We start from the raw sequence: 18,154 nt of genomic DNA on the forward strand, positions 1-18,154 counted from the left end.
TATATCTGTGGATCAGTGGATGTTTGAAATATGTGATAGGGATGGCGGATGGGCTATTGATAAATGATAATCGGTATATTAGTTGCTTTGCGGTGGATTAATTGGTTTGTGGTGGCTATTGGAAGCTTGCAATATTAAATATGAATGTTTGAAATATGCAATATTATATGTGGTTGCTTTCAGTTGCTTAGTTTTTGTTTTTTGTTGTTTTTGTTTTGGTTATAAGTTATAACCTCGTGCTTGAATCTTGATGTTGGTTTTTGGTTAGTTGAATCAAGAAAGTCAGCATTCTTTCCTATGATTTATAGATTGATTTATTTTGTGTTGATTCTGCCAGTTTCTACAGCAACAACAGAAAGAGCATTTTCGGCTATGAACATCATAAAAAATAAACTTAGAAATAAGATGGAAGATGACTTTCTTGATGATTTGATGGTTCTCAACATTGAAAAAGAATTTGCTGATAGTATTGACAATGATTCTGTGATTGCTGAGTTTGAAATGAGTGGGCCTCGAAGGGTACGATTTAGTTAGTTTTTATTATTTTACAACAAGTTTATGCTTGTAACTTTTAATTTAAGGGGTTTTGGTTTTATGTTCCCCCCCCCCCCTATTTTATGTTTTGAATGATAATATTAAAGGCGTGAGGATGAGCTTCCCATTGGGTTCCAAACTTCAAAAGAAAAAAAATTTACGAGCTTGCAAAATTTGTATGCACTTAAATCCAGCCCAACCCCTATTCAGATCCTGGATACGCCACTGCCCACTTCCTATGTACGAAGTCATGGGTTTGAGTCACCATGGGGGCATGAGTGAAACTCTTTGATCCTCTTTAAAAAAAGAAAGAAAAAAAAAATAAAAAAAAATAACTAGCATGGTACTATGGTGTGATGGACAATGGCGGTCAACGGTTGGAGTCAAGTTAATCATATCCACCCGATAAGTTCTTATCGAAATATGGTCATCCGATCAGCAGATGCAAAGACTTGTAATGAAAAGTCTGAAAGTTTAAAAAGGCGCCAGTGAGATAAAATCAAGAACATTAATTAGTAGCCATGTTTGTCAAGCTTGTAATAATTCTCGTAGTACTAGTCGTAGCAGCAGCTGAAGATCTCAGCTTCATCTACAATGGCTTCGAGTCTGGAGAAAATATTTGGCAAGATGGCCCCGGAGGGGGAGTCATGGTTGATGGTTTATTCAAAATAACGGGTCATACCTTCTACGCCGAGCCAGTAACCTTCAAAAATGACTCATCATCCAGTTCAGAAATTTTCTCCTTCTCTACCACTTTCGTCTTCGCTATCAGATCAGAGGACCCAACAGTTAGCAGCGGCCATGGCCTCGCCTTTGTTATCTCTCCAACTCTAGGACGTCCCGGAGTTCTTCCAAGCAAGTACTTCGGCCTCTTCAATGGCTCGAACTTGGGGAATATGAACAATCATGTTTTTGCTGTGGAGCTCGACACCATTAAGAGCACGGAGTTCAATGATATCGATAACAACCATATTGGGATCGACATCAATGGATTGAACTCTGTAAAGTCAGCAACAGCAGGATACTATGTTAAGGACGGAAGGTACCCAAGGAAATTGAGCCTCGTCAGTGGTAATCCAATGAAAGTTTGGGTCGAATATGATGGTACTCGGAAGCAGATTAATGTTACTTTGGCTCCAATTAGTGTTGGTAAGAAACCCCGAATTCCACTCTTGTCTTTAAAATATGACCTTTCCCCAGTTCTTAACAAAATTATGTATGTTGGCTTCTCCGCATCCACCGGCTCAGTCAATACATTCCGTTATATTTTGGGCTGGAGCTTTAGGATGAATGGCCAAGCTCAAGAACTTGTTCCTTCACAGCTACCTAAATTGCCTAGGATAGGAGACAAGAAACTGTCTAAACTTCTGACTTATGGTGTGCCTGTGATGGCTGTGAGTTTAGTTTTGCTAACGATTTGTCTTGTGGTTTTTATCATAAGAAGGAAGAAGTGCGCAGAACTACTTGAAGATTGGGAGCTGGAGTATGGGCCTCAAAGGTTTAAATACGAAGAATTGTATAAAGCCACTAAAGGGTTTGGAAAGGAACTGCTCTTGGGTGTTGGGGGATTTGGTGAGGTCTATAGAGGTATCTTACCCACCTCTAAGATTGAGATCGCTGTGAAGAGGGTTTCGCATAAATCAGGACAGGGAATGAAGGAATTTGTAGCAGAAATTGTTAGCCTTGGCCGGCTTCGTCACCGGAATTTAGTACAACTCTTGGGCTATTGCAGGTATGGTGTGACATTTCGGTTTTGTGTTTCCAATTTCATTTTATGTTCATAAAAGAGCTCATATAATTTCTTGGGAGGTGAAACTTGCATTATTTTTTACAAGCCCCCTCCCATTTCCTCCATGCACGTGTTCATTGAAAGATTAATGATGGAGGGAGGTGTGGTTTGTAAAAAATAGTGTCAATTTCAATTATCAATTTCTTTGATCGATACTTGTATTTTTGTATATTTTGTTTTAACATCCATATTTATTACTTTGCTTGCAGGCGAAATGGTGAACTACTTTTGGTGTATGACTACATGCCTAATGGTAGCTTGGAAAAGTACCTCTACAACCAACCGAAGATTACTCTAAACTGGAGTCAGAGGTTTAGAGTAATCAAAGGTGTGGCTTCAGGATTGTTTTATCTTCATGAAGGGTGGGAACAAGTAGTAATTCACAGAGATGTGAAGGCTAGTAATGTGCTACTAGACCAGGAATTGAATGGAAGACTGGGAGATTTTGGACTTGCAAGATTATGTGCCCATGGGACAGACCCTCAAGCTACTCATGTAGCTGGCACACTTGGGTATTTAGCCCCGGAGCATGCAAGAACTGGTCGGGTCACCATGAGCACAGATGTGTTTGCTTACGGGATATTTTTGCTCGAAGTTGCCTGTGGAAGAAGGCCGATAGAGACACAAAGACCGGAGGAGGATATCGTTCTGGTTGATCGGGTTTTTTCGTGTTGGAATAGAGGTAATATTCTAGAGGCAAGAGATCAAAACTTGGGTAACGATTTTGTAGTTGAGGAAGTGGAATTGGTGTTGAAGCTTGCATTGTTGTGCACTCGTTTGCAGCCTGCAGCCAGGCCAAGCATGCGAGAAGTGATGCAGTATTTGAAAGGTGATATTGATCTCCCAGATTTGTCATTTCTTCGGCCCTCTTTGAGTGGTTTAGCATTTGCGCATGATGAAGGTTCAGATGATGTTGAAATGGCGTATCAGTGTTCATATGTTCCAGAGTCGACCCTCCTCTCCGGTGGTCGCTGAATCCAAATCAACATAGTTAGTAATTTTTCGTATTATACGCGAATAAAATATTTACTTACGTTTTTTAAAAAAAATAGTTTTGTACTTTGTATTTCTGAAATGGACTTATTAAATTTTTGATATTTTTAAAGTCAAAAATATTATACACGTATTATACACAATTTTTAAGTTTTTTTTCGTATTGTACCTATATTATTGAAAAAAATGAATATAAATTAATATTTTAAAATTAAAAATTTTAATTATTTAATTAATTTAAAATATTTTGCCGAACAAACTATTTAATGAAATTTTCAACCTTGTTGACTATGACTATCACTAAAATAGAGGGCTAAACGGAGCAAAATCTTTTGTCTTGGTTCAAATTTGACTGTATTTTGTATTATTTATCCGGTTAATATGATGCTTTTTATTTTTATTTTTATCTAAAATTTATTGAAAAGAAATAACAAAATATTAGGAGCTTTTTAAGGTGCTTAAAAATTGTTATTTGGATTATACTCAACATTTCAGGAGCCTAACTTGCCTCTCTCTATTGACCAAAAAAAAAAATAGAAAATTACAGAGTAGCACATGACCAAAGATGTAAACACAAAAAACCCACTTTTAAAAAGATTTATACAAATAAGGACATGAGCTTAGGCCCAAAAACCAAATTATGTAAGCCTGATTCCCAATTTTAATGAAAAATGACCAAAATGCTTGGATTTTATAACAATTTACGGGTATTGCCACTGATCCAAAATCCAATTCCCAAAAATGAAAAATCCAAACCAAACGACGGAGCCAACGCAAAAACAGAAACCCAAAACCCCAAATCTCTGAAGCAGTAGCAGCTGGGATTCAAATCCTTGCTCAGCTCGAATCTGGCTTCAATGGAAGTCAATAATTTAAGTCCTTACTTCAATTTCGCTGCTATTTTGTTCAATTAAGATTCCGATCCGGTTTTGATTTGTGAGGTGGATTAGATGTGTGAAATTCAGTAGCTTTGTGAAAATTTGTATATGCTTGATTTGGATTTAGGGTTGATTAGTGGTTGGATCTGTGAGGTTTCAATATTGAAAATTTAGTTCTTTATATGCAAAGATATTTTAATCAAGAAAAGATCAACTTTTCTGTATTCCATGAGAGAATTAAGCTTTACTGTGTATAAACATATCAATGATACTCTGTTTGTGTAGTTTTAGCAAACCCTGCAATCATATTCAGCTATAGCTGCTCTTAAGGTCTTAAGCCTTGCTCTTAAGACCACCAGAAATGGCTTCCACAGGTACATGTCTACCCACCTTAGCTTTTGGTTATACTTTCTGGGTTTTCATTTTGAAAAAGAAAAAAAAATCAAAATTGCCGGCCATGGAATTCTGGGTATCTGATCTTTCGGTCATGTATTTGAGTCTAATACCCATTAACATGGTTTCTAATTATTAGTTAATCATGATCAAAGGAGTTGTTTATATGGTGCAAAAGTCAGTTCTTGAAACTGGTGAGAGAAATTGATAGCATATATTGGATCAATATTACACTTACAGGTTATCTTTGATAACTATAATATGCTTATGGACAAGAAAAGCAAAAATCAGAGAGAAATGGAAGACATTCATATAGTTCTACTTTTACAGATCGTTGCAAGGTGGCACATGTTATGCGACCCTTGGGTTTTGTACCTGCTTCAATTATTTGTGTGAACTTGGCTTTCCTTGAAACACATTTTCATGTTAAAATTAGCTATTTTCACTATGCCAATAATAGCTTCAGACGACAGATTATATCTGTCGTCTGATATGCAAATTATATGTAGTCTATCCAGCTGTCATCTCTTATAGCATCAGACGACAGATATCCTCTGTCGTCTGTTCTCACTCAGACAACAGAAGTTTCCTAAGGATCTGTCGTCTGAACAACCCAACTTTGAAGGATATGGAACTTTCTGTAGTTATTAATCATATACAACGACATATTAATGTTGTTGAAATGAGGTACAAACTACAGATTTAATAAAACCTCTGTCGTCTTAAGACTAATAAGAAAACATATATATGTAGTCTGAAGTTACCAAAATAAAGACTTGTTTGACAATCTATTGTTTGAATGCATTTTTAACGACATTTAATTGTTGTTTGTAAATCACTTATAATTTGGTAAATTATGCTTATATGTCGTCTAAGTAGTTTTAAGACTCTATTTTTATGTCGTCTAAGTAGTTTTATGACTCTATTTTTATGTCGTCTAAGTAGTTTTAAGACTCTATTTTTATGTCGTCTAAGTAGTTTTATGACTCTATTTTTATGTCGTCTAAGTAGTTTTAAGACTCTATGTTTATGTCGTCTGTCTGGTATTCCAACCACAATTTTAAGTTTTTATGTTGTCTGATAGAAAATAAAACTTCGCGTTTCTGTTGTTTGATAATCAATTGAACTTCATTTTTATGTTGTCTGTTAGAAGTATTTATGTTGTTTGATAGTGAATTAAACTTCATTTTTCTGTTGTCTGTTAGAGGCATATCTGTTGTTTGATAGTGAATTGAACTTCAGTTTTCTGTTGTCTGTTAGAGGCATATCTGTGGTTTGATAGTGAATTAAACTTCAGTTTTCTGTTGTCTGTTAGAGGCATATCTGTGGTTTGATAGTGAATTGAACTTCAGTTTTCTGTTGTCTGTTAGAGGCATTTCTGTTGTTTGACAGTGAAATAAACTTCAGTTTTCTGTTGTTACTGTATTTGTGATACAACATATCATAAACCTGCATTTGTTGGATTTGAACCATAGCAAACCTCATTCTGTACAGTAGTCAATCGAGAAAGGCAGATTAATTATAAGATCTGAAATCAACAAATTCCTCATTGCATAAATCATCCCACCAAAATACATTCCTATCAGTAGCATAATACTAAACTAGCTAGCATGCTAGCCTTTACATTAAATGATTTTAATGACTGCCATTGTTGCACGGATCTTAATCTAACTAAGACAAAAACCTAGTAGCATCCATAGAGTAGTTACAGCAACTGCATGCATTTGTTCAACACTTTCCATCAATTCTGTCAAAATGCACAAAAGCAGTTCCTAGCCACTACTACTGCTCATAACCTACCAGAAACAAAAGCATATCTATAGGCAGTTCTGTGAAAATGCACAAAAGCAGTTCCTAGACACTACTGCTGCTGCTGCTGCTGCTGCATATATAACTCAATTCATACCATCCAAAACAAGTAATACCTGCAAAGACAACAAGTCCAACATCCAGATTAAAAAGCTTATGACCAGATTAAAAAGCAGCCTGCTAGTAAGCAATCACAACTAATCGAAACATGCAAGCAGTAGACAAATCTGAGCTACAACTATGTCGAAACAACCAGTACACAAAATTCATTTCTGTAACAATGAAGATGAAATTTTCCAGAATGAAGGCTAACTTCTCAAGGTACAACATACTAAAATTTCAAGCTAATCGGAGTTTGAAAAGGTAAAAGATGGATGCAGACTGACTGAACTGTCAGGTTTCTTAAAAACAAACGCAGCTGCACAGTTGATTTAGAAAATTCACCAAATATTCACTGAGTGTCCAAATAACATGAAAGTTCCCAGATCAAGTGTTAGCTAACATGACACGAACATATCAAAAATTCAGGACATTTGGAGATCAGTAAGTAGGGTTACACAGAGCTTGAAGTTAACAGATCAATAGCTTCCTCAGAAATTCAGCAAAGCTGTTTTTAATCTCAATATGAAGTTTTAAATTTAAAAGTTGGTTTATTTTGGTAAAAATTACTTTGTGAGAAACCTTAAAGGGTACTTTGATGCAACTTTGGAGTATGACAACAGAGCATGCAATTGCATCTGATCAACAAAGAAGTAAACTGGGCACTGCAAGCATAAATCACAATATAAAGTAGCCCCTTGTTTTCACTCAATATCGAAAAAGAGAAATTGTGCAATACCAAGTGATCAATGCATTCAAACAGTGAAAGTACTGAGTTTAACAAAATCACCAAATGAATTTTCTTTAAGAGAAACATAACCCCTATAGCTTAAAAACATTTTTCCCCTACCTCAACCTTATTAGGTGGCTTTTGCAGTATCATGGGCCTCAGCAGCTTGCTCCAATTGATCTCCCCTTGCTTATCTTCCATGTTTTCTGTCAAAGACTTTCTACTATCAATTCTGATATATGTAATCAAGAATAATGTGCGAAAGCTAAGGGTAAGATTCTTAAATTCAATGGTCAAAAGCAACTGGAAAAAGAAAATGTAAAATGATAACCGGAGATTTCAAACAGGCATTCTTAAAAAATGTTTTAGGACTTGCAATAGACAGGGCAACTTAATTTGTTTTTAATTTTTGCTATTTGACAATTTTTTATATGGATATTTTGAGATAGTTAGTTGTTGACTCTGAAACCACAGCAGTCCAGCTGAGATAGATACTCAGTTGGTGACTCGGTTGCCATAATTGAATTCCCTAAGAAGCAAAAGAAGTTGTTAAGAGTGAACTTACTGTAGGACATGTGAGGACATAAGCAACTCAGGCTCGCCTCCCCAAATCTGGGGTTGCCACAGCTGTACAATGTATCTCTCAAAATCATCTTCAAGAAACCTATAAGTGAAAAGAAATACATACACAAAAAAAAAAAAAAAAGGAAAATTAGTATCGAAGCTGGCTTATTTCTGATTATCAGTTGAGAAAGAAGCTCATCATTCGCTTGGAGAATGATATATTTAAGAGAAGTACAAGAAGCACAATCAATCACATCTCTATTGTAGTACTATATATTAAGGCACAGGTCCGTAGATTAATCAGTCGCTTAGTTGCCTTTTCTACCAACTGGCAAAATCATAAGTTCATAACTGATCCAGAGATCTCAAGAATCTTTACCATTCAATGTCAGCCCTCCTCTTAATGAATTCATCTGCTACCTATCCAAATCATACAACAGCTTCAATTCTGTAGGGAGTGCTTTGACAAATGAAAGGAAACAATTGATACAAATTCGGGCACGGAAAGCAATTAAGAAGCTGTAAGTCTAGAAACACAAGCATACAGGATAAGTTGTAACAAAGAATGGGCCCAAATTTCAATCCAAAAGCTAGTAATTTTCTCTCTTTCCAAATTTTTGCAAGTAGCTCAACCATCATTTGTTCACGGATTGAATCATTGAACCAAGCTATACGTGGTAGAGGGTATAAGTCAAATTCTTGTTGATGTGCTTGATGCAATTCTTAGATGACTAGCTCGATATCAATTTATAAGAAGCTAGAAGTTGAAACATGGGGATATAAAATTGAGTTCATCTTGTACCTTCTCTCTAAGCTCATCTGCAAGTTCTTTCTGATGGCTTTCACTTGGAGATGGCTTCCCTGCTCTTAGACAAGCTCCATGAACCACAAATCGAAACAAACACCTTCCATCTCCGCGTATGCCTGTACAAAATAACCATAAAGTCATTCAATTGAACACACCATCAGATTTCATAATTAAAAAAGTCTTTAACACACCATCAGATTTCAATGATTACCTCTTTGAACCTGACAATATTTAGAGGCCTCTGAACATTCTCGTCAATCTGCAAACCACAAAACCAAAACAAGATTCATATCCATAATCGTAACACAATTCAAGGTCAATACACACTGAACCTATCAAACAAATTATATATATATATATGAAAAAACATTAGGGGAAAAAAAAGAAGCAATCGAGTATCCTGAGTTCCTGACCTGTACGGCTGTACTTACTTAGCAACCTCTTCTTTCACTTCCTTCAAATCACATAACAGAAATTTGGGGATAAGTGTATAACAAACTACCAATGGATTTCAACAAACAATTAAAGGTACTTCATAAAAAAGATGATAACATCAATAGATCCTTAATCTCATCCTTCAAAGCAACAAATCAATACTCTGATCTTCGACCGGAACTTCACCACTAACCTCTCTGTGATTCATCTTCTTCGGCTTCAACGACTGATTGAAGTACACCACGGACACTGCCGAGAACATCACCACTGCGACGAACACCAGAATCCAGTGAGAATCGAGAGACACTTGAATCAAGAACCGTGACAACGAAACAGAGAAAGAGAGAAAAATCAGACTGAAACAGATAAATTAAAGCTCGAGAGAAAAATCAGAAATTAAAAACCAGAACAGGAAGTACCTGGAGGAGTGGAGGATGAGCGCCGATTGAAGAAAAAAACAGAGATAAGAGACTAAAAAGAGGGTTGGGAGTGAATCGAGTGATTGGGTATCATGGGTTTGAGAGATGGAGGAAATTGTGTAGGGTTTTCATCGAAAGGAAATGCCGAAATGGAGGACATTTTTGTTTCAGATTAGGTTATAGAACGTCTATGATCCCATGAGGACAAGTTTATTTTAGGCATAAAAGCTCAGAAAAACACCCAATTAACCCCAGCCCGCCCAACCCACAAATATTTAGAACACTGGTACCCACAAATATAAACACTAATCCCTACCATAAACCCATAAATTTGAACACCCACCAATTGAAAATTAGGGAGAGAAGAGAGTACCTGAAAGTCGAAGCTTCTCTGGTCTTGATTTTGGATTTGGGGTTCAGTCCTCAAGCTTCTATCTGCGTTGATATAAAGAAATTAGGTCAAGGAGAGCTGAAGTAGAGGAAACCCATTTGTTCTTTTGTTCTGTTGTAATGAAACGAAGAGGGAATTTGATATGGGTAAAGAGGGAATCTGAAAATTACTCAGACGACATACCCAAACATGCTTTGCCGGAATCGCAGGAGGATGGGAGTGTGTGTGAACTGGAGAGGGTGAAAGGGATTGAGGGTAGATTGAGGGATTGAGGTTCATGAGAGTGTGAGAGTATGCGAGGGAGAGATTGACTGATCGAGAGTGAGAGGCGGCAATTGTGTTATTAGATCTAGGGTTGGGTTTTTTTTTTTCAGCTAAGGGAAAGGTCCTGGCAAAATGAGTGGGAAAGGCCGAGTTTTTCTGTTTTAGCTAAGGGAGGGGACTGGGAATACTATAGATTATTCTCATTTACTTAAACGACATATGAATGTTGTCTTTCGTTTACTCACACGACAGATATCTGTTGTCCTAACTTTCCACTTTTTCATTGCGAATTTATCAGTTATTTCAGACGACAGATATCTGTCGTCTTAATTTTCTAACTTACTAAAAAGATGAAAAAACTGAAATAGCCAAGGGAGGGATCGAATACTTTAGATTAGCAAATTAGCTATCAGTTTCCCGTTTACTCAGACTACATATGAATGTAGTCCTAATTTTCCACTTGTTTCCCATTTACTCAGACGACATATGAATGTTGTCCTAAATTTCCACTTTTTCATGCAAATTTATCGGTTCTTTCAGACGACAGATATCTGTCGTCTGAATTTTCTAACTTACTAAAAAGTGAAATAGTATGGATTCTCATGCTATTCAGACTACAGAATTAATTTATATGTCGTCTAAAGAAGTTTAAAAGATTCAGACGACAGAAAACAAAAAATCTGTCGTCTGAAATGTGTCGTCTGAAGACATTATTGGCATAGTGTTTCTTTTTCTGCAATCTGTAGCTACTATCTACTTGGCTTGTTTCAATTTAGTTGAAAATACCAATTTCACTTTGCTTATGGTCAACTCGCAGGCTGTTCCAGTACATCCAAGGTGCTAATTTGAATTGCTCTCGAATTGGCATGACAGCTCCTGTGCTGACAAGCATTGTCCCTGGAGCTGGCCCTCTGCACTCATCCGCATGCTTTGTGAGATTCTATTTGCCAATGAAGTTTCAAGCTTCCCCACCCACACCCCTTCCAGAACTCAACTTGAAACCTTATACATGTGATAGTCATTACACTACGGTCAGGAAATTCTCGGGATTTGCAAGAGATAGTAACATTGTGCAAGAAGCACAGAAACTCGCCACCAGACTTAGCAGGTCTCCATGGGCTAATTCTACATCAGAAGAAAGTAGATCTACTTACTCGATTGCACAGTATAACTCCCCTTTCCGGTTGATTGGGTGTGTGAATGAAGTTTGGGTCGATGTCAATGCCTCTGGATTGCTTTTCGATTCTTTTTATTAGTGATGTTCTGGAATACCAGATCGCTATACATTTTCATGCGTTTTTGCTATCATAAGCAAAATGTGTTGCTCTGTTATTCGTAGAACAATATGTTCCTTGAACCTTTTCTAAAGATATACGGATCTTGAAGGACCTTGAAAGATAGTTTCAAATAGTCATATTGGGGTTAATAAGAGCATCTCCAATGGATTTTTCTTTTGGCTTGTGTCAAATTTGAAGAGAGAACATTTTGACAATTGTTAGCTCCAATGGAGATGTCAAATTTGAATATTACTTTAATATATAAAATCTGGAAACTGGAAACAGAAACTGCTTGAAAACAGAAACAGAAACAGTTGAGGAAAATGAAGTTCACTAGCTGCCACTGGAAAATGATACATGCACTAAAGATTCTTGAACAAGTGAATAACAAACAAGCAAACATAATTAGCAAAGTTCAGAAAATATACCCTCCATGGGGAAGATCAAATTCTAATATTAAACAATAAGGATATGTTAACACCTCTCTGAACTTCTCAACTCAGGACTCCAGAAATCATTTGAATATCATCCTAATGACTAGGATTTTCTGCAAGTTATAGTTCTCCCAACCCCATTCCTTATTTCACAAGAAAAAGACTTTCAAACCGCACCAAACCAGAAACTAATAAGCACTTTACAACATTGACCAAGGACACAAACTAGAGAACTGAATACAAGACACTTCATAATAGCTATAACTTATGCCAGCTAGAAATCTACAAGTATTAATACAAATATACACCTTCTGAGAAAAAGGCCAGCAATGCCGTGACAAAACAATCAAAATTGATTCTAGAATCAAATTCTGGACTCCAACAAAAAGACAAACTATGATGAAGAGCACAGATGTGCAATGAAAAATAATTCCATTACAGTAAACAGTATCTATAAAAAAAAAACCCAGCTCAAATTTATCAGCATAATAATGCTACACCTATATAATACTAATCGAAAACATGAACAGAAAAACACTTGAAAGCTTTCATCTTTCTCCCTTTCCCTCACTTTCCCAGCAACCCAATAAAGAGCAGACTACAAAACTACAAGACCCAGATCCAAAACCCCTCAAACTAACGAAAAAGATCAAAACTTTACCACATGAAACTACAAATCCCAGCCAAAGAGCAAAATGGTATGCAAAATATGGCACTGAGAAGCTTGTAAAAGCTCTATAACCGTCTATTTAGTTACTAAAAAAAAGCAAAAGGTCTAAAGGTGCAAATTGGAAATTTAACAAAACCCTTTTGCATCCACTTTACCAAAATTAGTTTGATTTTGAAGTTCAATATAGTACCGAATCGCTACAAACTACGCCTATTTCTGCAAAGAACTTGACCAGAGAAGCACAAGATGCAAATTGTATCATTATTTGCAGTAGAAGAGTTCACCTTAGTAAAAATGAAGAATTAATATGACCAAGTCATAGTCATTCTCTTACCTTGGGCTTGGCTGGAAGGTTCCAAATTCTTATTTCCTTTGCACCAATTGAGCACACCAAAGCAACTACAAACCATTGCAACATACAATTCCAATTCTCTACTGCCCTAACCACATGTCTTCTTGTATCTTAAACCTCTTATACCCCGAACCTTGAAATTCAGCAACCCACTAAACAGAAGTAAATAAACATGAGTACTCAAGATCTATGAAGTGAAATTTGAAATAAGCAAAAGCTGGGAACTTGATGAAAAACCGTGGTAAGAATCTGAAACATTTGGATCCATGTTCCTAATATTGAAGAAGAAAAAAGAAACTTGAAGAGAGGAAGCTCGAAGTTTTGGGTTTTGGGTGAGACCAGAGGAAGAAACAGGCGAAAGGGAAAGAGAACGAGAGAGAGCGAGAGGGAGAGAAAGAAACAATAAAAAAATAAAAGACTGAGAGGGGAGAAGCTGTCAAATTTGACGAGCATGGTCTTATGTCAAATACACGTGTAATAGACTCATGGGTTGGAACATAATTTGGTTGGTCAAAACTATACGTTAGCTGTACAGATGGCAAAAGACCCATCTGTTGGAGATGGTCTAAGTTCATCAAAGTTTTATTAAAGGTGCATCTTTACTAACCAGCATGCTAATATACTTGTGTTTGCTTGCTTGTTGAAAATTATAATGGTAAGTAGTTAAGTTCTAGTCAAAAAAAGGAAATTGATGATGATAAGATAGTCTCAGTTATTGATTATGCCTCTTTTGTAGTTAGCATCTTTAAATTGTTTGCTAAGGAAGTGGGAAATTAAGCAATACATGGTATATAGTACAATTTGAGTTTTTCTGATGCCTTTTCTTTTAGTTACATGGGTTGCTATTGCTATTGAGATTCTTCGGTAGAAAGGATGAGAAAACTATAGGTTATACTGCTACTGTAAAACAAGATTGATTTGTTTTGGTTTTGCTACTAGTTGGAGGTTCAAACCAAACCAATTTGAACCGTTATGTTATCTGGATTCATGCTTTTGTTAATAAAAGATGTATGAGAACAAAGTAATTCATTTTGAGAGAGGTAGGTAAACTTTTTAAGTTCTAGTACCACATAACTACTTGAAAATGACCCTTAAGTTTCTTGTAAATCGTCGTCAACTTCTTTGCAGTCTTATTTAATATCTCGCTTTTGCTCTATTGCAAATGGTAGAAAGTTTCAGTCTTTCTAACCATGGTAAAAGCTATTATTGATCTACTCCTATTCAAATTGAATTGATATGCTGCTATAGTCTATAGTTTATGTCAATGATATGCTCTGCTACTATTCAGTGATATGATCTGCAATTTGGTTCAATGATATGATCGGCTACTATCAATGATATGATATGCTAGTGTTCAAATTGAATTGATTTGTCATTCATGGATTGACATATCTAATTGCTCCTGCTACTGCTCCTGCTATTGCTACTGCTCCTGATACTGCTACTGCTACTGCTCTTGCTACTGCTACTGCAACTGCAACTGCAAATGAACTTGCTACTGAACCAATGACACGTTTAGCAATAAAGAATACGAAAAAAGTTTGACGAAGATCTTTGAGATTCTCTCTCCTAGCAACGTGTAAAAGGACGATGACGAGTGCAGTAGCAGAACACGAATCGTAGAACTGGACGAGTATGAGTGGGGCGAGTACAGTAGCAGGATTGGATGAGTGCAGTAGCAGGATTAGATGATGACGAGTGTGAGTGAAATTCAATTTGAACAGTAAGTGAAATTCCCGTGCATATTAATTTCAATCAGGTAAATTGTAGATTACTCATTTAAAGTTTCAATCTTTGTTTTAACAATAAGATTGTGGGAGGAAGTAAAGAGAGAGAAGCGTACCAATTGTAAGGTGTTTCTAGGGATATACTCCTGAGGAGGCCATGAATTCTTTCTACAATGGAACAAAGTACCACTAACCATGATCTTCTTCGATCAAACTAATTTAATTGGTTCTGTCTTCTGTTGTGTCAATTTTACAAGTGCAGTAGCAGAACTGGACGAGTATGAGTGCAGTGAGTGCAATAGCAGGATTGAACAAGTGCAGTAGTAGAACACAAGTGCAAGTGCAGTAGCAAAACTAGATGAGCATGAGTGCAGCGAGTACAGTAGCAGGATTGAACAAGTGCAGTAGTAGAACATGAGTACAAGTGCAGTAGCAAAACTAGACGAGCCTGAGTGCAGCGAGTACAGTAGCAGGATTGAACGAGTGGAGTAGCAGGATTAGGCGATGACGAGTGCAGTAGCAAAACACAAGTACAAGTGCAGTAGCAGAATTTGACGAGTATGAGTACAGCGAGTACATTAGCAGGATTGAACGAGTGTAGTAGCAGAACACAAGTGCAAGTGCAGTAGTAGAACTTGATGAGTATGAGTGCAGCGAGTACAGTAGCAGGATTGAACGAGTGAAGTAGCATGATTAGGCGATGACGAGTGCAGTAGCAGAACTGGACACGAGTACAAATGCAGTAGCAGAACTGGACAAATATGAGTGCAGTAGCAGGATTGAATGAGTGTAGTAGTAGGATTAGGCAATGAAGAGTGCAGTAGCAGGACTGGACACGAGTACAAATGTTGTGGAGTTTTTTGTGTTTTGAAATTCTATCAAGGGGGTATATGTTGTTTGCTAAAAAAAAAACTTGCCTCTCTATGCCATGAAGTCATGAACTGTTATCTACTACCTGAATCTCTGTGTGATTACTTGCCCCAACTGAATCCATAATTCTTGGAAGTTTCAACCTTGTTGACTATGACAACAGTCGCAACTATAAACAAACTCGTGACTATGGCAGGGCGGTACGCTCTTCTCTCTCGCGACCCAAAGGCCGAGGCCAAAAAGGATCCTCTCTCTCTATCCAAAACGTTTGGGGTGACACAGACAATGAACAGAAGATTTAATGGAGGTCATGGGGTACTGTGTTTAACCAAACAGGAAGGAATACTGTGTTTTCAGAATATGCATGCTTATAACCTTGCAATGCTGGCAAAGAAAAGATGGAGATTAATTACACAATCTCACTCTTTAGTTGCTCAAGTCAATGCTTTTTTTTAGAAGCTGAAATTGGGGACTCCCCTTCTTTTTCTTGGCGCAGTATACATAGTGCAAAACATGTGTTAACAGCTAGCGTACTATGGAGAGTTGGGAATGGCACTAGTTTGGATTAAATAATTAGCAAACTACATATACCCCCTTGATAGAATTTCAAAACACAAAAAACTCCACAACATTTGTACTCGTGTCCAGTCCTGCTACTGCACTCGTCATTGCCTAATCCTACTACTACACTCATTCAATCCTGCTACTGCACTCATATTTGTCCAGTTCTGCTACTGCACTTGTACTCGTGTCCAGTTCTGCTACTGCACTCGTCATCGCCTAATCATGCTACTTCACTCGTTCAATCCTGCTACTGTACTCGCTGCACTCATACTCATCAAGTTCTACTACTGCACTTGCACTTGTGTTCTGCTACTACACTCGTTCAATCCTGCTAATGTACTCGCTGTACTCATACTCGTCAAATTCTGCTACTGCACTTGTACTTGTGTTTTGCTACTGCACTCGTCATCGCCTAATCCTGCTACTCCACTCGTTCAATCCTGCTACTGTACTCGCTGCACTCAGGCTCGTCTAGTTTTGCTACTGCACTTGTACTCATGTTCTACTACTGCACTTGTTCAATCCTGCTACTGTACTCGCTGCACTCATGCTCATCTAGTTTTGCTACTGCACTTGCACTTGTGTTCTACTACTGCACTTGTTCAATCCTGCTATTGCACTCACTGCACTCATACTCGTCCAGTTCTGCTACTGCACTTGTAAAATTGACACAACAGAAGACAGAACCAATTAAATTAGTTTGATCGAAGAAGATCATGGTTAGTGGTACTTTGTTCCATTGTAGAAAGAATTCATGGCCTCCTCAGGAGTATATCCCTAGAAACACCTTACAATTGGTACGCTTCTCTCTCTTTACTTCCTCCCACAATCTTATTGTTAAAACAAAGATTGAAACTTTAAATGAGTAATCTACAATTTACCTGATTGAAATTAATATGCACGGGAATTTCACTTACTGTTCAAATTGAATTTCACTCACACTCGTCATCATCTAATCCTGCTACTGCACTCATCCAATCCTGCTACTGTACTCGCCCCACTCATACTCGTCCAGTTCTACGATTCGTGTTCTGCTACTGCACTCGTCATCGTCCTTTTACACGTTGCTAGGAGAGAGAATCTCAAAGATCTTCGTCAAACTTTTTTCGTATTCTTTATTGCTAAACGTGTCATTGGTTCAGTAGCAAGTTCATTTGCAGTTGCAGTTGCAGTAGCAGTAGCAAGAGCAGTAGCAGTAGCAGTATCAGGAGCAGTAGCAATAGCAGGAGCAGTAGCAGGAGCAATTAGATATGTCAATCCATGAATGACAAATCAATTCAATTTGAACACTAGCATATCATATCATTGATAGTAGCCGATCATATCATTGAACCAAATTGCAGATCATATCACTGAATAGTAGCAGAGCATATCATTGACATAAACTATAGACTATAGCAGCATATCAATTCAATTTGAATAGGAGTAGATCAATAATAGCTTTTACCATGGTTAGAAAGACTGAAACTTTCTACCATTTGCAATAGAGCAAAAGCGAGATATTAAATAAGACTGCAAAGAAGTTGACGACGATTTACAAGAAACTTAAGGGTCATTTTCAAGTAGTTATGTGGTACTAGAACTTAAAAAGTTTACCTACCTCTCTCAAAATGAATTACTTTGTTCTCATACATCTTTTATTAACAAAAGCATGAATCCAGATAACATAACGGTTCAAATTGGTTTGGTTTGAACCTCCAACTAGTAGCAAAACCAAAACAAATCAATCTTGTTTTACAGTAGCAGTATAACCTATAGTTTTCTCATCCTTTCTACCGAAGAATCTCAATAGCAATAGCAACCCATGTAACTAAAAGAAAAGGCATCAGAAAAACTCAAATTGTACTATATACCATGTATTGCTTAATTTCCACTACTAGAATTTTGGCCTAAGACATCGGCCAAAAACCGATGAGAAAAATAATTCCGACCGATGTCTTAGTGCCTGATGAGAAAGATCCGGAAAATGCAGACATCGGTTTTTAGCCGATGTCTGGTATAATTATATACATCGGTTCTTCATTATAAATCGATGTAAATACGTTTAAATTCAGACAAATTTGTATGTTTATATATTGTTAAACCCTCATATTTTTGCCTTTAATGCTTATAGAAATATAGATCCTACAACCCAACTATACATTTTAACATCGT

At 37.0% G+C, this 18,154-nt stretch overlaps 1 protein-coding gene and 1 long non-coding RNA gene across 3 annotated transcripts; one reads left to right on the forward strand and one right to left on the reverse strand.

Moving 5' to 3' along the window:
* Positions 1-1,018: 1,018 nt before the first annotated feature.
* LOC112193488 (L-type lectin-domain containing receptor kinase IV.1) lies at positions 1,019-3,428 on the forward strand. The gene is made up of 2 exons (XM_024333659.2): positions 1,019-2,266; positions 2,533-3,428. The coding sequence occupies exons 1-2, from the start codon at positions 1,056-1,058 to the stop codon at positions 3,296-3,298; spliced, it is 1,977 nt and encodes a 658-aa protein (XP_024189427.1). The 5' UTR covers positions 1,019-1,055; the 3' UTR covers positions 3,299-3,428.
* A 4,469-nt stretch (positions 3,429-7,897) lies between these two features.
* Positions 7,898-10,134, reverse strand: LOC112194895. 2 transcript variants are annotated; one of them, XR_005808850.1, is made up of 6 exons: positions 10,026-10,134; positions 9,825-9,886; positions 9,226-9,299; positions 9,011-9,051; positions 8,809-8,856; positions 7,898-8,713 (listed from the first exon to the last, which is right to left on the reverse strand). It is a non-coding gene; the product is annotated as an uncharacterized LOC112194895 (long non-coding RNA). The 2 variants fall into 2 exon arrangements; XR_002934178.2 differs by lacking the exons at positions 9,825-9,886; positions 10,026-10,134 and adding an exon at positions 9,452-9,637 and having other exon boundaries at positions 9,226-9,338.
* Between the last annotated feature and the right edge of the window lie 8,020 nt (positions 10,135-18,154).

This window comes from Rosa chinensis, chromosome 3 (assembly GCF_002994745.2).
Source record: "Rosa chinensis cultivar Old Blush chromosome 3, RchiOBHm-V2, whole genome shotgun sequence".
NCBI lineage: Eukaryota > Viridiplantae > Streptophyta > Magnoliopsida > Rosales > Rosaceae > Rosa > Rosa chinensis.